Below are 22828 nucleotides of genomic sequence, written 5' to 3'. Positions count from 1 at the left end.
TATATTCCAAATCTTACTGTTGAGCTTGTTGAGAGGAGAAACGTTAGAAACCATCAGAAGATTTCTAATGGTTTCCAATGGGGGGAAAACAAATAAAAACCATCAACCATTACAGTAGATTCTTCACATAGTCTGTTTTGATGTCTGCATACAAACGAGTACAGACATTTAAAAAGTCACAGCTACAGGCACAACAATAAACTACTGCTTCCATGCTGTTCAGTGTGTGTCTTACTTGATTCTGAAAATTATTTTAAATTTTTGTTACAGTAATCCCTGTTTGACACATTTTTTGGCAAACAATACAAGATGAGTTCTAATATACTTGAGAGATTTGGACAGATCACTCAAGATAATGTTTAGATATAACATCTGGACAGAAAATGGGAACGGTAACGCTGCACTTTGAGCAAGGCACTGATGTCATCCAGTAGAGCTGCTCACTGGTCAGCAGCAGAGGACCAGACTTCCTCCAGTTAACTGACAAATATGTGCAATTCACCGTTATTTAACCAGGTTAGTCCCATTGAGGGTCTTTTGCAGGGGAGACACAATTAACAAGGGAGACGTGCAGTAGAGTTCACAAAAGCCTTGCATTCTGCTAGAGGTATCACATTCATCCATTTCTTTTGCAGATTATTCTAAGTGGCTGCTAGAGCAGAAAACATAAACGCTCACTCTTCCATCTCAGTATATGCAGTAACTCACACAGAATTGCTTCATAGATAAAATTATACCAACTCAAGCAGGGTTTTAAAGAAGTGTATAATAGTCAATCATGAAGCCCAACTGGAAAAATACCTTCTTATGAACTTACTCTAAACCTCCAAAAGAAAAGTTCATTCAAATATGTCACTGAAACCCCCAGATGTTTGCATCATCAGGCAGAGTGTAATAGACTTTTTAACCTAATGAACTCGCTTGTGAAGTCTCTCTGACCTCATGTTCCCTGGCTGACCGAGCCTCTTGACTACTTTATGACCTCTCCATGTCAGGGTCCAAAGCAGGGCTGCTCTTCTCTTGCGGTGCTTTGGGATTTGTGGAATGGGAAGTGCGGAGTTCCTGGACAGGATGTGGAGTCACGGCTGTAGCGTACAGCACCCCTCCGTACTGACACATAGCTGGCTTGCGGCTGCACGAGTCCGCATCTGGAGAAGACAGGACAAACATTTTGACATTTGGATAACTCGCTGTCTCCGTCTATCTTCTGGTGACACAAATCCGTTCATACGTGCATATACAGTAGATCTAACCCGGGTAAGTCGGCTAAATTTGTTACACTTTTGTATCGCATCATTGCTCTATAAGTTAGTCCCAATGACGAAGCCTATGTATGGTTTTTCAGAGTTTCTTGTTGTAGACGTTTTCCATAAACACCTCTGCTTTCCCACATTTTAAAATAGAACTCACTTTATCTAAAACATAGCTGTATTGCAGCAACTGTAGCCTATGATTCTATTGTTCAGTGCAGACAGCCCAGGGGGGTTGATGTTAACTTAATAACAGGGTGCGCTTACCCCTATGTTGTTTTGCCTGCCTGGACATGCCACTGTATGGCTGCTGTGACTGCTGCACACAATTCACATGAGTACAATTTCTCTATAAACTCCTTCACCTTCATAGTAATTGTCACATGCTCTCATCTGTCATTTTTGGGCATTATTAAACCCTCTATGGGCTGTTCTTCTTTGGCCTGCTGGCGGCTCAGTAAACACAGCTCCTTATCTCCACTCAGATTCAGGTAATGCCTCCCCTCAGGACTCTCCTGTCGGCCCTGCTGCTGGTGTTGTCTGTGTCTGAGCCTCTGACCAGCCCTGAGGAAAATGAAGTCCTGAAACACACAGAGGCGGAGCTCACCAAGAGTCAGGCCAGTGACCACGGAAACCCTCCATGCTATCAAAGAGATCTTACTGTTAAAGTTTACCCTGTTGTCCTAATTGTAATTTGCATAAATGAAACTCAATATGATGGTTTCTTCTGTTCAGGTGACTGAGAATGCCATTGGAAACCTCAGCGAGACAACACCGAGCCACACACCGACTACAGGTGAATTTCTTTTTTTTTTAAACTTTTGCTGGGTTCTCTTTTGCCCTTTCAGCTTAAATTGCATTTCTTTTTCTTTTACATTAGCAGTTCCCTTGACTACCACAGTTTCCCCGAGCCCCAGTCTTGCTCCTCAGTGTGTGGGAAACCAGGTGATGCTGGAGAGCAACACAGGCTGCGGCTGTCCATCTGGCATGGTGAGGGATGGTGACAACTGTACCTGCCCTGAGGGCTTCACTCTGGAGGGGGCTGCAGGGTGTAAAGGTGAGAGGGGGCAGGATCAGCGACAGCACCAGCGTTGAACTGAAGGTGCTGTGTGTAACATTGGAACATCAATAAATCAGTACTGCATTCAATTAGAGAAATAAGTGTAATGAGTCGACTGAAGAATGGTGGGAAGTGTCTACTCTGCATTTTAAACTGTTTTAACTGTTTTTTTGCAGAATTCATCAATAATACACAGCCAAACAAAACGCAATCAGTGACACAGAAGAGTTCCTTAATTTCAAGGAAAGTAGCAGAACCATTCTTTAGAAAACAATACTTGTCTCAACTATATTCTACTCCCTTTACAACATAACACTCAAAAAGCTTAAAGACTAAACTTGCTAAAGACGTCCACTGGGGACTAACTACACCCATTAGATTTGAGTCTTTTAGTTAGTTTTGATGCGCACATTGATTTTTTACATTCATCCATCTTAGGTGGTCACCAAAACAGCTTGGGTGCTGCACCTAAGGAAAACCCTGAATTAGGCATTAGATATTTCAATGCTATACGAAATATTATCCATCAATATACCACATGTAGTACCTGTTTTATGTTTGCTTGCATACAGTAATATCAGATAGATGCAATGCATCATCTTCTCTCTACTCTACGCTACCACAGATGTTGATGAATGTGAAGGAGAGGGGCCAGCACCATGTGATCTCCATGCCCGCTGCACTAATACCCCCGGCTCTTACTCGTGTAGCTGTCTCCGTGGTTACCTGATGGGTGCTGGAGGGTGCCAGGGTTCGTCAGCATGTGTGTGTGTGTGTGTGTGTGTGTGTGTGTGTGAGAGTGAGAAAGGCAGAGAGCATGTACTGTAGAGAGCATGTTGAAAGGAGATTATCTGTACCATTTTAGCCCTATGTGGTATGGTCGTAATGCATGTCTGCCTTATGGGTGTTGCAGATATAGACGAGTGTGCTCTGGCTGCAGTGACGGGCCTGCAGGCCTGTCAGGGTGATGCTGAATGCAAAAACACCCCTGGCTCCTTCACCTGCTCATGCCCTTCAGGATATGTAATGGCTGTTAATGGACAAAGCTGTGTAGGTGAGGCTGATGTCAACATCTGGTATGTATGACGGATGTGGATGTACAATGGAAAATGTATGTTCAGAAGCATTTGATCTAGTATGTGTACCTGGAGCACCTCCACTGAGGTAGCAGTGAGGGGTAAAAAGTCTTCCCTGGGGCGCCCTGGTAGCTCACCTGATTGAGGGTGTGCCCCATATACTAAGGCTCAGTCCTTACCGCAATGGCCTGGGTTCAATTCCAACCAGCGGTATGCTGTATGTCGTCCCCCCCTCTCTCCCCCCTTCCCTGTCTTCAGCTGTCATATCAAATAAAGGCCAAAAAATGGCAAAAATAATCTTAAAAAGAAGTCTTCCCCAACTGTTTGACTGGATGTTTAGATGTTGTTATACCTCTGTAACATTGCTGTACTGTATAATCCACACAAGGCTGTTATAGTTCTTGGTTTCTCTTCTCGGTAGATGTGGATGAGTGCAGCTTCGAGGAGCAGTGTCGCCGTGAGCTAGGAAACGTGTGTGTGAACACTCCCGGCAGCTTCGTGTGCCAGTGCCAGCCAGGCTTCAGAGCAGAGGCCCTCGCCTGTATTGGTAAGTCTAGCGTGAAGGTTCACCACAGATGGATGAGACCGATGATGTTGTGAGTGTCTCATATTTCACTTGAGTTGCCTCAACTTAATAACCTCTGCTGACAGGAAGAAAGGCTTTGGAATAGAGAGCTTTAATCTGCTTTGCTGCTTGCCTGCGTTGTTACTCTTATTTTTTCTTGTTTCCTCTCTCTCTGCTCCTTCACCTTTCCTTTAATGACTAATTTCCGCCCTCTAAAATCTTCCCAATACTCTATTTGTCTACTTTTTTTTTCTTCTATGTGACTCTTCTGCACTTCTGGTCTCAGGTCCTGTGTGTCCGGACTACACCGTGTGTCAAGGTATGATGTGCTTTTAATGCTTAACACAGGCTGCTTGCTTTTCCAGGGGTTAAAATGTCAAGGTAACCAAATCATAAGCAAAGTTTGGAGTATTTGGAAAGGTCCATTGGAAATATTTATAAGAGTTTCTTGTAATTCTGTCTTATTTTTGACCCATATTCTAATACTATTTCCATAATTACAGTTTCTTTCAAAACTGCTACAGGAAAGTAATGGATGTGGTGTTCGACAAAAGGGAAAAGAAAATATTGTCTTATATTGATACAACAGCTCCCCATAGTGTTTCAGGGACAATATTGTAATGCCTACTAGGACTTGATTAGGGTTTAGTGACATGAAAAGGATTTAGTAACTCAAGGGTGTATTGCACGAAAAACAAGCAAAGGAAATATATATATATATATATATATATATATATATATATGATATACTGAATGTATGTAGCATTCTCTTCCTCTGTCCCAGATGTCGATGAATGTGCGGAGAGTCCTGCAGTGTGTTATGGTCACGGTGTGTGTGAGAACACGCTTGGGAGCTACAAGTGTGTTTGTCGACCAGGTTACCGGGGAAACGGCACACACTGTGAAGGTAAGCAATTAGTGCTGACGTCCCTCCACGGAAAACTTTGTTTCCTGTAGACGGGGTCAGCTTCTTTGTGTGCTCATGTTTTAATGCTTGCTGTTACGCCATGCATTCAAATGATCTTGAGTGACAAAATAATGATTGTCGAATGGATTTAATGTTTTTTATTTATTTATTTATTTTTTTATTAAATCTCTTTCCAGATGAGAATGAATGTGCATCAGGTGGTCACGGGTGTGACACCAACGCTCGTTGTGGCAACATCATTGGCTCTTATTTCTGCCAATGCTACCAGGGCTTCAATGGAGATGGACACTCTTGTTTTGGTGGGTAAGCAGTGTGAGTTTTCCACATCAGTGGTGCTCAGTATCACTAAATGATCCGAAATAATCCTGTGAGTGTCCACCAGGGATACTTGCAAACAACTGTTTGCGTGTGCCATCAGCACTTGGCCACACAGCACTCAGCAGACACCAGTCCTTCAGCATTGTTCTTGTTTACAGACATTGATGAGTGTGCTCTAAACAACGGCCACTGTCAACACAACTGCACCAATGAACCAGGAGGGTACAGCTGCCGTTGTGCCTCAGGCTACCAGCTGGACCAGGACGGACTCAACTGCACAGGTAAAACACGGGAGTAGGGTGTTGATCTATTGACCCCAACTTTTATGTGATGAAGGGAATAGTTCAACATTTTGAGCAATATGCGTGTTCGCTTTCTTGCCATGAGTTAGATGAGAAGATCTATACCACTCTTGCTAGAACCAGGAGACTTAGGCCCCAATCAGACAGAGTGCTTTTTGAAGGGTGCAAAATGCAAGGCGGACTGCTTTTTCTTTTGAAGCCTTCAATTAAACACACACACACACACACACACACACACTGACACGCTAATAGTGGCAGAGCTACCATGCCAGGTGCTTGCCTGCCCATAGGGAGCAACTAAAGGGTTCAGTGTCTTGTTCGTCATGTGGACAGGAGGGGCAGGGGATTGTTTTGGGATTAGTGGGCAACGCGTTCTACCTTCGGAGCCACGGCCACTTGACTTGTAAAAGTGTGATTCCACCCAACCGGGCTAGGTGAAGGCACAGTAACTATAAAGCGGAGACATTGTAACAAATTCAAATTACTTTAGTTAAAAAAATCATGTGAAAGAATGTATATGTTGCATACAAAATGAGCTGTAATGCCCAATTTGCACTAAGGTGAAAGGGAGCTCCATCATCAAAGGGATCGTCTCTTTCTTTTCAGTGTATCATCCTTAAAAGCCAATACCAGTTTTGGTTCTTTGACAAACAAGCTGCCCTTTTATTAACTTGTCCTCTGTTGCAAACCGCTCTTACCTGGCCCTCATGCTCGTTGAGGCAGTTGCTAAAATTAATTGCAACAGGTGTTTTTTACAACACATGGAGCGTATTGTGTAAAAATGTGAACTAATAGTCTCTCATCCCCCAGATGTGGATGAATGTTTGGCACTTAATGGGACCTGCAAGCACATTTGCGTCAACACTCAGGGATCTTTCCAGTGCTCCTGCAGGCCCGGCTACCAGCTGCACATTGATGGCCACACCTGTGTGGGTCAGTCAATTACCGACACTCTTTCACTTCTCACTATGTACCTACTCATTTTATTAATTTAAACAGGCTGCAGAAGAGACAATAACTGCCATGAATGTGTTACACTGTCTGATTTTGTGTGTGTCTGTTTGTGTGTGTGTGCGTCTTTTCTGCTGAGATGTAGGTGGATGTCCTAAGGGCACATTTTTGAGTTAGTGAGATGACAAAGCCAGATTCGGTTAGGTATCAGTTGCACAGCAGAGATAAAGGTGCCAATTTTTTTTTTTTTTTTGCGTGTGTCTGTGTGTGTGTCTGTGTGTGTCTGTGTGTTTGTGTGTGTGTGCTCAGACATTGATGAATGTGAACTCCAGAGTGGCGGCTGCTTTCACACCTGTACCAACACTCCAGGAGGACACACTTGCCACTGCCCTCCTCCTCTGCTGCTAGACACAGACAACCTCACCTGCAGCAGTATGTTTCTCATTACATCACGTTATTTTGAGTAAAAAATGAATAGTATGTTTGAGTATAAATTGCACCTATTTAAAACTGCTTTTCTTATTACTTATAGTTTTTTGTTTTTCGTGATCTCACTGTAGTCCACATATCAGTTTAAAAAAAAATGGTCTACATGCAGCACTTTAGCACAGAATATACATTCTAACAATCTTTTATTCAACGGTCCCTGGGTATGCTTTCTATTACAGTCTTTCTTTTATATAATAGTAAATGTTTAAAAAAGGCTACAAACAATAGCTTTTATCATTCTAATTATGTTTTGCTTCGTGAGAAAACCTTTTTGCACACCTCTTTGGTCGGGCAGGTGCGTAGGATATGATCAAAGGTAACCGATCAAAAATTGGTTTACCCGATGAAAGTCTGGGACCGAAACGTTGTATTTTTCTAAATAAATTATTGCTTGCGTAATGGTCAGTGTGCGGGATTTTCTTTCAACAATTATGTTTTGCTTGAAAAATGACAGATTTATTGATTTTTCCATTAATTGACGAATCAATCTTTTCAGCTCTGCCCAAAACACTGTAATAATCTGTAAATATTCAATGTTAAAATCTTTTTTTTTTACTTGAACAGATGTTACATCCTGCAAGCTGAGAAATGGTGGTTGCGACCATATCTGTAGCGTGAGGGCTGAGGGTCAGGTCCAGTGTAGCTGTCGAACAGGCTGGAAGTTGGGCGAGGACCAGAGGAGCTGCGTGGGTGAGACAGATTTTTTGGTGTAATCCTTCAGCTAAAAAAAAAAAAATAAAACAGTAAAGAGCTGGGAAGATTTAAATGGCTGCAATGAACTTGGAGGAAGGAGGTGCAGAAATGGGATGACTGATGAGATGACTCTGAATGGCCCAGCTGTGGCCACATTTCCTTGGATGATACACTGGTGTGCACACAGCCAAGCTTCGCTGGTCACTCAGCCCAAAAGGAAATAAACAATCTACATATGACAGATTGTTTCACTGTTTTGAAATGTCTGCCTGTTGAAATATCCCACTGTCTTTCGTCATAAGATGTGAACGAGTGCGGGGACTTTACAAACGGAGGCTGTGAGCATCTCTGTGTGAACCATCCTGGTGGGTTTAACTGCGCCTGCAGGAAGGGGTATGAAGTGCGAACTGATGACCTCACCAAGTGCCAGCGTGAGTCAAACTTCAAACATCTACTGTAATATCGCAGACAACAGTATTAGCAAAGGAATTGCTTTATTCTTGCTTTTGTAAGGGGTTATAAATATAAAAAAAAAAAATACTTATTGACTTTTCTGCCAATTCCAGCTGTGTGTAACCCTCGCTGTCAGAACTACGGAGTGTGTGTGGCCCCAAACAGCTGTGACTGCCCTCCAGGCTACCCTGGACTTGGATGCTCAGGTACAAACTTTGACTGTTGTACATGGATAGCATATATGTGATTGTTAATAGCAAAGTTATTTGCAGCTGCTGTGAGAAATGGATCCATGTTGATTGTGTATTTCAGCCATGTGCTCCCCACCCTGTGCCCATGGAGGCAGCTGTATGCGCTGGAACAAGTGTCTGTGTCCTCCTGGCTGGACAGGAGCGGGCTGCCACACAGGTACATCACCTCTGACCTTAATAAAGACTTGCCCCACTTCTGTTCAAGCAAGCGCTGTAGAGACACTATATAAACACAGGAGGTTATAAGCAACATAGAGTAAACAAAGCATGTTGCATAAGCAAACATGCAAAGATGGTCACTTCCTTTTGCTTTCTGTCAGCGGTGTGTGAGCTTCCCTGTGCTAACGGTGGTCGCTGTGTGGGGCCTGATACCTGCCAGTGTCCCTCTGACTACACCGGCCCCCAGTGCCTCTTGCGTGAGTAACAAAACCACCAACACATCTGGCATCAGTTACACCAGGCATGCAGGTATTTCTGGGGGGTAGCTAGTCATTTATACCTCCCTGCCTCCATGCTTGTTAGCAGCACTGCCTGTTGAAATATGCATTATACATACCATGATGGAAAAACAAAGAAGCAAGTGTGTCCGTGTGTGTGTTTTGCAGCCTTGTGCACTCCTGTCTGCCAAAACGGAGGAAGATGTGCTGATGTCGACAAATGCACATGTGTTGGTGGATGGCAAGGAGCTCGTTGCCAGATAGGTGAGATAACACTCGCTGTATCTGTATCTATATCTATCCGTTGTTACATAACTGAAATATTAGTCAGCATGCATTTTACATACAGGACCCATGTTTTACCAGTGTTTCAATATAGTAAATTATTATCAATAACAAATCATCGTCAAAGTAAGAGTCATGAGAATTGTTGCCTACTTGCTCTAATTTATGTAAAACAGAAAACGCAATATATAATTAAGACCATATAACTTCTAATGGCTTTTTCGTTGATGAGATACATCATTTGTTCTCTGCTCCATTACCCGTTACACAATCCCTGCACCTTCTACACACTGAGTTTAATTTGCTTCCATCAGGACTCAGGTTTTACCTCCCAAGAGGAGGCACTAATAGGCAGGGAGCCAGGTCCACTCCTCAGGATGTTTTTTGCTATCTTTTTTTCACTATTATTTTCTATTATCTTATACCTTGGGCCATCACAAGTTGATAATGACCACCCCCAACTCGGCCCCGTTTGGTCTCAGGGGCCAAAAAACACCCTTTTTGGGAAAAGCTTTTAGCGGAGTAGTAGTAGTAGTAGTAGAGGTGTAAGATAAAAACAGTGGTAACCAGGTTACACACATAAACACACTAACCAACCAACACACTAACCCAGTGGTGTAGTCTAATGTATTGTAGTTGGTATACTGGGCCTTTTGGGGGGGCATATCAAAGTGTGGGGTCTGGGTGTCCTCTCTTAGGGTTATTTTGAGCACCAAAGACTACTGCATTCTGATTTTATGTATATATGTGTATATATATATATATATCTCAGGGTAGAGAGAAAATGCCCACTTGGGGTTAATGAGTATGCCTGTACCCCCGCCTCTACCAGTAGGTCTGGGTGTGTGGGTGAAAGAGTAGGCAGAAGAGAGAGCAGCAGGGGTGGATGTGTTAGTTGGTGTAATCCAGGTCTCAGTGAGAGCAAGGAAGTCAAGGGATTGCAGGCTTGCAAAGCCAGAGATGAACTCAGTCTTTCGAGTGGCAGACTGGCAGTTCCACAGGCCACCTGCAACAAGGTATTGGGTGTATGTGGATCGGGTGGGATAGGTAAGAGATGTCGGATGGTGGAAATGTTGCGAATTTATGCAAGGTTTGTAGTGTCTCCAAGAGGATACGAGCTGAAACGATTCAACAATAAACAGTACATTTATGGGAACAACTTAAATAATCAATAAACCATCCTTCCAGCCGATCAAATGTGAAGATGTCCTGCTTTTCTTTGTCTTATACATGTATTAAATTAAACTGAATGCATTTGGGTTTATAATTGCTGTCCAGACAAAACAAGCATTTTGACGAAGTCTTATTTGGCTTTTAACTATTTTTTCCGACATTTTGTAGACCAATCAAGTAATCAATAAAGTATTTGGCAGTCCTAGTCACAAGTAGACATGGGTTTATTTTGAACTTTTACAAGCCAATAATGTGTGGTATGCTGTTCTCCAGGCAGCCAGTCAATGGAGCTGTGCACATGCTTCCAAAGCAGCATCAGAGTCTCTGAAGGCTTACTGTTAGTAAGTTACTGTTTGTTGATCTTTCCGGAGGCTGCAGGATTTAAGTGTTCAACACCACAGCGTAAAGTGTGGTCAGTAGGCATGCAAAATTTGTTTTTAAGGGGATCTGAAATAGTAGAGAAGAGCTTCCCTCCTCAGGGTGATGTTACATACAAAACAAACAGTCCAGTCAGTGTGAAGTCCAGCCTGTTCTGGGCTCCTGTTTGTCATACTGATGTCCCAATTCAAAATAAAATAACCAATCTTCACTACTACAATACACTAACAGTAATAGATGCTCTGTGACTTTCTACCACAAACTTTACTGTTCTTTTTGTCTCCTTCAGAGCCTGTTCAGTGTCAGACACCTTGTAAGAACGGTGGAGTGTGTGTGGGCCTCAACAGGTGCCGCTGCGAAAAAGGATTTACCGGAAGTCTCTGTGAAACAGGTAAGTCTGTGTGTGTGTGTGTGTGTGTGTGTGTGTGTGTGTGTGTGTGTGTGTGTGTGTGTGTGTGTGTGTTCTTTGCCGTCACTTTGCATTAAGACTCTTGCTATGTGGTGTGTCTGCAGCGGTGACAACCCCCTGTGTGCCGCCCTGCCAACACGGGGCCACATGCAGTCCTCACAACACCTGTACCTGTCCTGAGGGCACTGCAGGCCTGCGCTGTGAGAGACTGTAAGTATGAATAACACCAATCGGTGCTCTGTCTACTGCTCATTACCGGTTTGCTTTTTCAATGAAAGTTATTTTTACTCAAGCACATTATATCAACGGTGTACAAGTAAGTAAGTAAGTAAACTTTATTTATATAGCACCTTTCACAGACAAAAGGAGTCACAAAGTGCTTTACAGTAAAACAAAAACAGAGCAAAGACAACACAGCTATATGGCTAAAAATGCTTGTCTAAAAAGATGAGTCTTCAGGTGTACAACCGTTTACCTATTATGGGATCTCCAGCTTTCAGCATGAATCGTCCTGAAAAGTCTAGTCTAGTCACAATGTTTCTGGTGCAATCCATTGTGTTGACTGTGTCTCTATGCAAATATACAATTGAGCACACTCACTTTTTTCCATATAAGGTCAGTCTGAAAGCCCCCACCCAGACTAATAGTTACAGTTAATGGCAGTGTACATTTACATATTTTCACAATGGTGGATAAGACCAAAGAAGCTACATAAATACCTAGTGTCAAGATAATTACCATAAATGTTAAAAACACCAATAATACTGCTTTGTTATTTGTCAATTTGTTGAGCAGATGATGAAATGTGTGTAGGTTACAGAATGCCATATGATTGAAATTGCTATTATGACTTATTCTCATGGATGTGTTTGTGTCCTAGGACGTGCCCTGTGGTCACCACGGTGGTCAGCATGGCTCGAGCCGTCCGAAAGGCGTTTAGGGAGAGTTACATGGACCGCTGTGGACCCCTGGGAGTTCAGCTTTGCACTAAATACAGGTTTCCTGTTTTCTTATTACATCCTCTAGATCTGGATTAAGTAGGTCATGAAGTTGTCATTTGTTTGGAGCAGCAGAACGGTGGAGTTTTCTCTTCTATATGTAATGTTCTTAAATAGAATTGTAAATAGTTATTCATGTTTATGACAAAACATTATTGCATAAGAAAATGTGAGAGGTGTGTAGTAGCATTTAGTTTACCATAATTTTAACACATGGAAAGTTAGATTAGAGTGTAATTATAATATTAATACATGTTCTGTGGTTGTGTTTCCAGAATGAACCAGGCCCGTGTGTACCTGCAGGCATACAGGGTGGGCTACAAAATCCAGTGTCCAGAGAGGAAGGGCAGATGAGCAATGTTATATAAAAGCTCCTTGTCATTAAAAAACATCACCCAACTGATAACATTTTGTGCAACGCAGCAAGAACTAAAATGAGATAAGCTGTAAAATGAAATGTAACTGAATAAGTGAGAGGGCGTCTCTGAGGGCAGCCTCTATGTTGAAATATAAAGGGGAAATGTATCATAAAGGCTGTTATTTGACCTGTGATGTATGTTGACAATTATCTTTAATCAGTTCTGTACACAGTTATATGTTTACATTTCATGAGAAATATTCCTCAGTATATAAAATGTACAATGGTTTCATTATTATGTTTGTATATGGCAGCTGAAAGTTATTAAACGTTCTCTTTTTACAAAATGGTGTCAATATTGTGAACTTGTCAATGATTGTCTAATAATAGTGACTTTAATAATGACTAAGTGTAAGGGGCTACAGTCAGGGTGCGAACTACGGGGGAGCTAGAACATTTGACTGAAGATAACGTTACATGTGTTGTGGAACAGAGCTAAGCTAGCTAGCGAGCAAGCAGAGCATCAAGCTAGGTGAGGTAGGTTGTGTACGACGGGAGATGTAGTCCACTGAGTGGTTTCACACAAAACTAAGTGGTACTATGACAAACCTACGGCTAACTGAGACTTTCTTCGGTTGAAAAATTAAATTTTAAATTGTACAACATCATATTTGTAATCCATGGCTCAATTCAAACGGGATCAAAAAATAATTTGCTTCTCCCCGTTCACTGCCGTTGATATTTTTTCTGAGTTTAGGTCCTATGAGGTCCACCGGAAGGGGCGGGACTTCGGCTCTCTATAGGGCAGCAACAAACTACTATTTTGACTATTAACTGATCTTCTGATTATTGTCCACATTAATCAATTCATCATTTTGTCTAGTTTTAATTGGATGGCCTTGTGATTGTTTTATTTAGCATTTTATTGTATTTAAATATTAAGTTTCGTTTTTAGTTTGCTATCATTTTTTGAGGACTATTAATACGAGGATCTTAGATAGCCTACCAGTGCTGTTGCACTTCTAGACCATTTCAAATAGTGCGGCCAGGCTTGGGTCGAATGTGATTTTAGGGGGTGAGGGGCTTGACAAAACAAAAAGGTTGGAAATCTCTAATTACTAATTAAGCTTCTTTGTTGGAGTCCTTGTGCTTTCTCGCATGGCAGATTTCCTTGGATTGTGGTAGTACCTGGATCGTGGCTGCGGGTGCCGCCATGGTCCTGCTCAATGCTTTGGGACTTCATTGACTGTTACCTGAATTAAATTCGGAGGGCCGGTGGACAAACTACAAGCAAAAAAATTTACAACTACTGGGTTAATTGATTCATTGTTTCAATACATGTCTCAAGCTAAAGTATTCATTAATATAAATTACACTTTTACGTCTTGTACAACATTAAAAAACATTCTACTGCTAAGTTAGAATAATTGTTTTAGGGTCATTGATTAACAGTGTTTGATACCTTTTTTCCATGTATAAAGAGGGCAGAGTCCAGTTCAACCAGTAGCACTTTACTGTGCTGCCAGGAGCCAATACCATCAAGCTCCCCCCTTCACAGGAGAGAGATGAGTGATATTATTGGCTCCTGGCAACACAACATCAGCCTTTTATTTTTAGAGAAGCAAAGAAGACACAACCTTCAGCTAGACAGACTTAAGCCCTTGACTGCAGAATGTATTCAATCGTTTCTGTATTTGGATCCTATGTTGACTGAAATGTCAAAAATCTGCTGTTCTTCACTGCAGTTTTCATTCTCACTGCAGATTATATTAAAACCCGGCAGCCGGACAGCTTCCCTCCAGGACCCCGGACATTCCCTATTGTGGGCAATATATTAAACGTGGATTTTTGTAAAATCCACGGTAAAGTTATTTTGTAATAACTTTACATCAGAAATGTTTGAAGACTCTATTTGTCCGTTGTTTAGTTCCAAAGAAACACGACAATGTATAAAAGGCTCCATTACCTTGTACCTCACATTATGGCTCCGTAGCAGACGTTTTTGTAAATATAAGCTAACGATTGTGTCATAACCAAGTGACTTACTGTCGCATAGTAGAGGAATTACCGTATAGTACAGGAGAAGCTCGCAGGCAGTTTCGATTTACATGAGCTGTTTAGGTTTAATTACTAATGTTAACTGGCATGTTAGTTAGCAATAATTAGCCTGTGCTTATGTTATCTCCTTACATATACATACGCTCTCGTATCTGTAAGATTGGAAATGATTGAGATTTCTCTTGGCACAGCTACCAGAAGACTTACAACTTTCAGACACGTTGCTCACGTCACATTCTCTCAGTTGGAGGCTGCGCAGTAAAGCTGGCCATCACTGGAAAAGTGCTTCTAATAGCCTTCACTGGTCTCCGTCCAGAGCAACGGGGTCTATTGGTCCATTATATACTGTCTATGGTTCCAGCCAATAACAAGATGGATGGGGGAGGGGGTGGGGGTTAGTGCGTCTTTTTCACTGAAATTAAGGCTCCTGCTCTAAAAGCACCCCCTCCCCCAACCATCTTGTCGGTGATTGGCTGGAACGTAGTTTGTTGTATTTTGGTGCACAGGCTGTGCCCTTAGTGTTTGTTTCTACATACTTTCTGCCACAGTTTTTATAGTAATTAATTCAGCTGTTGTAGTACTACTTCTCATCACACGATGGTAGTATCGGGCTTTATAATTGTGGCGATAGGGAAGTACACAAACCACATGTCTGCCAGACTTCAAAAATAAAACGCATTTATCGCCTGATTAAAAAAAAAAAAAAAAAAAAAAACGTTGCAACTTTTAGTGTGGAAACCTGCTACTTAGTGAGTGGAAGGGTAAATGTTATGGTATTTGTTGTTATGGCTCATGCTAAAAACCTTTTGGTTATTCTGCAGCCTGTTGTGCCTCCGTACACATTTTTAAGATCGTATCAAATAGTTAACCTTATGTTGTATCTGCTCGCCACTAGCTAATTGAGCCAGTTTGTTGGCTTCAGGCACGGCTAAAAATAATTGACAGAAGTGTACGGTTATTTTCATTAACGCTTTAATGAAAATAACGCTTTCAATGATGATGTCTTTATTTTCACGCTTAACCCATATACTATAATTTAAACAAAGTTGAACGGGAGGTTTGTTGTGAAAGTCCAATGACCGGAAACTGTGAGTGTCATTAACTTGTTAGCTCTTGTGACCTGCTGTGTCCTCCAACACTAGAGATTTGACAGCCGGTCATTTAAGGATAAGAGCACCAAAATCATGGTTTTTGAGGAGAAGATGATTATGAACGGAGAGCCCGAGGATGTTAGTAGCTTTGACAGAATGAAGACAATTCTGCTATGCCAGTAACGTTTGGTTAACTTTAGCTAGCAAGCTAACACATTACGGCTAGCTAACTAATGCTATCATCATCCATAGCTAGATGTATGCATTATCACCTACCTTACGTTAGCATTGGCCAGCGTTAATATTTACATCGTCGTTCAGAAACATTATGAGGCTCATTAAGCAGCAGAATCGACATTTTATTCTAGTTCGTCGTTGCTAAAGCTGTCTTGCTAATTGTTGAATGTGTAATTTATACCAAAACGACAGCTAATAACTGTCTAATAGCTGGGAGTGAATTAACGTTATGTAATAGATTTTGTCACGTAACGTTGTGTCTGTTTTAGGAGGAGGAAGAAGAAGAAGAGGAGGAAGAGCAAGACATGGTGGTATGTCCGTTGCATATCCACATCAGAATTCATATATGTTAACAGGAAAGGAACATTTATTTTGAAAAGCAATATTAAACTGACAAACATGAGAAACAAAGGTGTAAAAGAAAAAAAAAAGGTGCTGTAGACAATTTGAGGTGAGTTTTTGTCTCTTTGTGAATAAAAGGAGTTATCACCTCTGAATCCCACTCATCTACTCTGTTATCAGTTTGTGAGGCACAGCTTGTGGTGGTGGTGTTTAGATGTTCCAATATTTAGCTCCCGGTTGATAGCAATGGGGCTGGTGAGTGTAGTACTGACTGAATGCGTGTCCCCTTATGAAGGACACTCATCAAGGTACATATTCTGAATGCTGCATATTCTGTTTCAGGATCCCCTTGAAACGATGCGACAGAAGTGTGAAGAGACAGAGCACTGCGTTCACACTCGGGAGCGTCTGGAGCATTGTGAGACCAGAGTTGGCTCCCGGTCTTCGACGGCGGAGGATTGTACTGAGGAGCTGTTTGACTTCCTGCATGCTCGGGACCACTGTGTAAGTGTGACATTTGTCAGTTGTATCAAGCCCAAAGATTAAAAATTCACCCCCAAAGAAGTCAAGCTTCATGGGTAGGCATTTTGTGTGTTGTGTAATAGCTTGGCTAACACTAGTTTTGCCAGCGGTAGGCCCTAAAGCTACATTAACAACAGCACTGGTTCATGCTAAGCTCTGTCATTTGGAGAGCTCTCTCTCAGCCACCTAAGCATGTTGTTACTTTTAATGTGTCATTTTCAAATTCAATGTGATCAATATTCTTTTGTCAAGTTGAGTTCAGTTGATAAATGTGGCTTGCAAATGATACAGTTGACTCATGATACAAAGTTGCATGTATTCTAGTCTTGCATTGCCAGATCCTAGTCCACAGTGCTACGGAGTAAGGTCTGGCTACACCACACATACAGTGGTGTGAAAAAGTGTTTGCCCCCTTCCTCATTTCCTGTTCCTTTGCATGTGTGTCACACTTAAGTGTTTCGGAACATCAAACCAATTTAAACAAAAGTCAAGGACAACACAAGTAAACACAAAATGCAATTTGTAAATGAAGGTGTTTATTATTAAAGGAGAAAAAAAATCCAAACCATCATGGCCCTGTGTGAAAAAGTGATTGCCCCCCTTGTTAAAACATACTATAACTGTGGTTGTCCACACCTGAGTTCAATTTCTCTAGCCACACCCAGGCCTGATTATTGCCACACCTGTTCACAATCAAGGCATCACTTAAATAGGAGCTGCTTGACACAGTAAGGTCCACCAGAAGATCCTTAAAAGCTACACATCATGCCGAGACCCAAAGAAATTCAGGAACAATTGAGAAAAGAAAGTAATTGAGATCTATCAGTCTGGAAAGGGTTATAAAGCCATTTCCAAAGCTTTGGGAATCAGCGAACCACAGTGAGAGCCATTATCCACAAATGGCGAAGACATGGAACAGTGGTGAACCTTCCCAGGAGTGGGGCCGCCCAAAATTACCCCAAGAGCGCAGCGACGACTCATCAAGAGGTCACAAAAGACCCCAAACAACGTCCAAAGAACTGCAGGCCTCACTTGCCTCAGTTAAGGTCAGCGTTCATGCCTCCACCATCAGGAAAAGACTGGGCAAAAATGGCCTGCATGGCAGAGTTCAAAGGAGAAAACCACTGCTGAGCAAAAAAAGAACATCAAAGCTCGTCTCAATTTCTCCAGAACACATCTTGATGATCCCCAAGACTTTTGGGACAACATTCTGTGGACCGATGAGACAAAAGTGGAACTCTTTGGAAGGTGTGTGTCCAAGTTTTCAAGGAACACTGCATTTCATAAAAAGAACATTATACCAACTGTAAAATATGGTGGTGGCAGTGTGATGGTCTGGGGCTGTTTTGCTGCTTCAGGACCTGGAAGACTTGCCGTGATAAAAGGAACTATGAATTCTGCTGTCTACCAAGAGATCCTGAAGGAGAATGTCCGACCATCTGTTCGTTACTCAAGCTGAAACGAACTTGGGTTCTGCAAGGACAATGATCCTAAACACACCAGCAAGTCCACCACCGAATGGCTGAAGAAAAAAAAAAAATGAAGACTTTGGAGGGCCTAGCCAAAGTCCTGACCTGAATCCTATTGAGATGTTGTGGTATGACCTTAAAAAGGCCGTTCATGCTCGAAAACCCTCTAATGTAACTGAATTAGGACAATTCTGCAAAGATGAGTGGGCCAAAATTCCTCCAGGACGCTGTAAAAGCCTCATTGCACGTTATCGCAAACGCTCAGTTGTTGCTGCTAAGGGTGGCCCAACCAGTTATTAGGTTTAGGGGGCAATCACTTTTTCACACAGGGCCATGATGGTTTGGATTTTTTCTCCTTTTAATGATAAACACCTTCATTTACAAATTGCATTTTGTGTTTACTTGTGTTGTCCTTGACTATTGTTTAAATTGGTTTGATGTTCAAGTGTGACAAACATGCAAAGGAACAGGAAATGAGGAAGGGGGCAAACACTTTTTCACACCACTGTACATCCTGGGATAGGAGAATACAAATTCTCTGGGTTGTTTGCATTTCTGTAAACCAATCACAGTCATCTTGGGCGACACTAAGCTCCGGACGCAGTGATAGTGGCTCTGCAAAATAGTCTTGGGAAGGAACTTGTTTTGGTGGGACATTTGCACCTTGCAAAATAAAATGCCACATACAATATTAAAGGAAGTTAACTGTTCACACAAAATAGTAACGTAAGCTATTCAAATTAGCTGGATACTTGGTTACAACGTAATTTGCTCTTACCAGTGCCGTCCCAAAACGTCCCAGTTATATAGTAAATTCCGCAAACATATTCTTTGTAAATCTTTACAATCCAAAAAAGAACCAAGCAGGGCTGCCTTGTTGCATGATCCAAATTTGCTTAAAAACTTGCCATTTTCAGCGTGTAGCTTGCTAGCTCCAAGTTTGTGGTTTCCCAAAAAGAACAGAGTTAGACAACGGCAACACGCAGAGCGGAACGCGGTGGATATCAGCCAGAGCATCCGTCAATTATCCTGGAAGTGTCGTTGATCTAGACTACATGTATTCCAGTAAAATCTCTTTTTATAAAATAATTTAACTGGCGGGCACATGCAGCAGCAGGAAGCACCTTTTCCTCTAATTAAGGGTTTATGGTTTTATTGAAATACAAGCTGTCCCTTTTATTCGATAGTATATCCTTACATAACAGAAAGAGACTGTACTGTAAGATTGCCCAAAAGGTGCATGAAATTACCATTGCCTTTGCATGTTATTCACACATGAACAACCCAGCAGTTCAGTAACATTTAAGCGCCGTCCACACCAAGAATGGTAACTATAACCATGACTAATACTATAACGATGTTAGCATCCTCACTGCTGAACGAAAACAGTGGCATAAAGCACGCAATGCACACTCCAACTGATAAAAATAGATAATACGCTAATAGAGCAGACATTGCCACGTCAATAGGAATGTCTGTAGTAATATCCTACAAATTCTTGAATTCGGGTACATTTCCGCCGACGGGTGTGCGGGTGTTAGATATGTGCAGATTATCGGAACAGACGCAACGAGACCTTTTGGGACAATATGTCTGACTCCAAATATGGAATTGTTTATGACCTGCATGTTACAAACTGTAACTTGAGTGCTATTAAAGGTCCCATGGCATGAAAATTTGAAGATTTTTTTAACATTAATATGAGTTCCCCCAGCCTGCCTATGGTCCTCCCAGTGGCTAGAAATGGTGATAGGTGGAAAGCTCATTGTGGGACTGGCTCTAGTGGCTGTAATTCTGCACCAAGGCTTAATTTCAGGAAAGAGACTTCAGATACAGTATTAGGGGACCACTGAGACCTATATAAAAGCATCCAAAGAGCACCATGTCATGGGACCTTTAAAATTTCTTTGTGACATGATTTGAAGCAATTAACCCTGCCCTGCACTTCATGTATTATGTATACATTAATGAATTTCCTGTCCCCTGTAGGTGTCACACAAACTCTTCCATTCGGTCAAATGAAGTCCTCCTGTTGCACCACTGGCTGATGGCATTCTTCAAATATTGTATTATGAGGAGAACATGGTTTTAAATACATCCATTTATGGATCTACTATATGTTGTAACTTTAAACGTATACTATACTGTATCTGTTTGTGTGAAGAAAGTATTTCATTAAAGTAGATTGCTTAAAAACCTTACCTTGTGTCACAAGTGTATTTTATGACTATAGAATCAGAATCAGAAAAGAATTTATTGCCAAGTAATTAACGCTTACAAGGAATTTGCCTTGGTGGATGGTGCATACATAAACGTATAAAACATATTAATAGGAAATAAACATTAAATGAAGAAACTAATATGTACAATATAGCTGTTTAACAATAAGAATATATATATATATATATATATAGATTCTATATAGATTCTATATATATATATATATAATTCTATATATATATATATATATATATATATAATAGAATCCAATATGTTCCTAAATTATTTTTGTTAAGCTAAGCAAATCCTTTTCCATATTCAACTGAATACACTACAAAGACAAGATATTTAATGTTCAAATTGATAAACTATTGTTTTTGTTTTGCAAATATTCACTCCTTTTGAATTTGATGCCTGCAACAAGTTCCAAAAAAGCTGGGACAGGGGCATGTTCAGCACTGTGTTACATCACCTTTTCTTTTAACAACATTCAATAAGCATTTGGGAACTGAGGACATTTATTGTTGAAGCTTTGTAGGTGGAATTCTTTCCCATTCTTGCTTGATGTAAAACTTCAGTTGCTCAACGGTCCGCGGTCTTCGTCGTATTTTGCGCTTCATAATGCGCCCCGCATTTTCAATGGGAGACAGGTCTGGACTGCATGCAGGCCAGTCTAGTACCCACACTCTGTTATTACGAACCCACGCTGTTGTAACACGTGCAGAACGTGGCCTGGCTTTGTCTTGCTAAAATTAGCAGGGACGTCCCTGAAAAAGACTTTGCTTGGATGGCAGCATATGTTGCTCCAAAACCTGTATGTACATTTCAGCATTAATGGTGCCTTCGCAGATGTGCAAGTTACCCATGCCATGGGCACTAACACACCCCCATACCATCACAGATGCTGGCTTTTGAACTTTGCACTGATAACAATCTGGATGGTCCTTTTCCTCCTTGACCCGGAGGATCCATGATTTCCAAAAACTATTTGAAATGTGAACTCGTCAGACCACAGAAACACTTTTCCACTTTGTGTCAGTCCATCTCAGATGAGCTCGGGCCCAGAGAAACCGGCAGCATTTTTGGGTGTTGTTGATATATGACTTTCACAGTTTTAACTTACACTTGTAGATGTAGCGTGTTAACTGACAATGGTTTTCCGAAGTGTTTGTGAGCCCACGTGATAATATCCTTTACATAATGATGTTGGTTTTTAATGCAGTGCCGCCTGAGGGATCGAAGGTCATGAGCATTCAATGATGGTTTTCGGCCTTACGTGCAGAGACTTCTCCAGATTCTCTGAATCTTTTGATGATATTATGGACTGTATGATGAAATCCCTAAATTCCTTGTATGTTGAGAAACATTCTTGAACTGTTGGACTATTTGCTCACGCAGTTGTTTACAAAGTGGTGAACCTTGCCCCATCCTTGCTTGTGAACAACTGAGCCTTTTGGGGATGCTCCTGTTATACCCAATCATGACCAATTAACCTGTTCACCTGTGGAATGTTCCAAACAGGTGTTGTTTGAGCATTCCTCAACTTTCCCAGTCTTTTGTTGCCCCTGTCCCAGCTTTTTTGGAACGTGTTGCAGGCATCAATTTCAAAATGAGTGAATATTTGCAAAAAACTAAAATGTTTATCAGTTTAAATATCTTGTCTTAGTATAGTGTATTCAGTTATATATAGGTTGGAGAGTATTTGCAAATCATTGTATTCTGTTTTAATTTACATTTTACACAACATCCCAACTTCTTTGGAATTGGGGTTTGTAAAATGTAAAGACATTTAGTTATGAAGGCCTCACTACAATTTATTACCAGTTTGAAAACAAAAACTTGCTCTTTTCATGCATGTGATTATTATAAAAGGAAAACAAAAAGACGGTATTTAAAAAAACTGCACAATTTAATTTGCTCAAGTCCTGGCTGAAAAATTAGTCACTAAAATGAGTTTTCTTTTGGAAATGCTTCACTATTAGCCGAGACGCTGGATGGAACAAAGGATGCGATGATGTCACTTTAGATATGAACACATTTGATCCAAGTGTTGCTATCTGTTGGCAAAAATGTACATTTAACAGGGTCAGTTGTATACTTTCTGCATCTGGTTAGACCTCGTGGCCATGACCTTAACATGAATACAGAAGCATCTGGAAATTTACTGTCACATAACTTATGAAGTGACTAGGGCTTTAGTGTGGCCTGTAAAACTACTCATCTTTGCCTTCTTTTGTTCAATTCTTTATTGTACAAAAGTTCAAATACAAAGGTAGGCTACACACAGATACATAGAATAGACATTACAAAACAGGAACAAAAGAAAAGACAATACAAAAACATATATACATGTCATAATGCCAGAGCAGATGTCATATAATTTCATATTATATTAATTTAATAAAGTAAAGGTCTTAATGGCTATTTTATTTTTAACATTAAATTAAAAAAAAGTGCTATATTGCTGAAATTCAATAATAAAGTAAAATAATTTTTTAAAAGGGATTGATGGAAA

At 41.1% G+C, this 22828-nt stretch overlaps 2 protein-coding genes across 5 annotated transcripts; both read left to right on the top strand.

The window, feature by feature from the left end:
• The first annotated feature begins 964 nt into the window (after positions 1 to 964).
• si:ch211-221n20.8 (neurogenic locus notch homolog protein 1) lies at positions 965 to 12663 on the top strand. 4 transcript variants are annotated; one of them, XM_028587956.1, is made up of 23 exons: positions 965 to 1257; positions 1736 to 1867; positions 1986 to 2046; positions 2134 to 2307; positions 2936 to 3061; positions 3224 to 3364; positions 3808 to 3933; positions 4238 to 4270; positions 4736 to 4858; positions 5056 to 5178; positions 5356 to 5478; positions 6310 to 6432; positions 6760 to 6882; positions 7504 to 7629; positions 7935 to 8063; positions 8199 to 8291; positions 8398 to 8493; positions 8657 to 8752; positions 8942 to 9037; positions 10899 to 11000; positions 11123 to 11228; positions 11899 to 12015; positions 12292 to 12663. In XM_028587956.1, the coding sequence occupies exons 1-23, from the start codon at positions 1045 to 1047 to the stop codon at positions 12368 to 12370; spliced, it is 2661 nt and encodes an 886-aa protein (XP_028443757.1). In that variant the 5' UTR covers positions 965 to 1044; the 3' UTR covers positions 12371 to 12663. The 4 variants fall into 4 exon arrangements, with proteins under 4 accessions (XP_028443757.1, XP_028443756.1, XP_028443758.1 ...); XM_028587955.1 differs by having other exon boundaries at positions 2131 to 2307; positions 12292 to 12662; XM_028587957.1 differs by lacking the exons at positions 4736 to 4858; positions 5056 to 5178; positions 5356 to 5478 and having other exon boundaries at positions 2131 to 2307.
• Positions 12664 to 15497: 2834 nt separating this feature from the next.
• Positions 15498 to 20294, top strand: uqcrh (ubiquinol-cytochrome c reductase hinge protein). Its single transcript, XM_028587805.1, has 4 exons — positions 15498 to 15661; positions 16030 to 16071; positions 16445 to 16606; positions 20083 to 20294. The coding sequence occupies exons 1-4, from the start codon at positions 15617 to 15619 to the stop codon at positions 20113 to 20115; spliced, it is 282 nt and encodes a 93-aa protein (XP_028443606.1). The 5' UTR covers positions 15498 to 15616; the 3' UTR covers positions 20116 to 20294.
• Positions 20295 to 22828: the final 2534 nt, after the last annotated feature.

The sequence above is a fragment of the Perca flavescens genome, chromosome 9 (assembly GCF_004354835.1).
Source record: "Perca flavescens isolate YP-PL-M2 chromosome 9, PFLA_1.0, whole genome shotgun sequence".
NCBI classification, from domain to species: Eukaryota; Metazoa; Chordata; class Actinopteri; order Perciformes; family Percidae; genus Perca; species Perca flavescens.
Note: the sequence above shows the minus strand (reverse complement) of the source record. Positions and strands in the feature narration are given on the sequence as shown.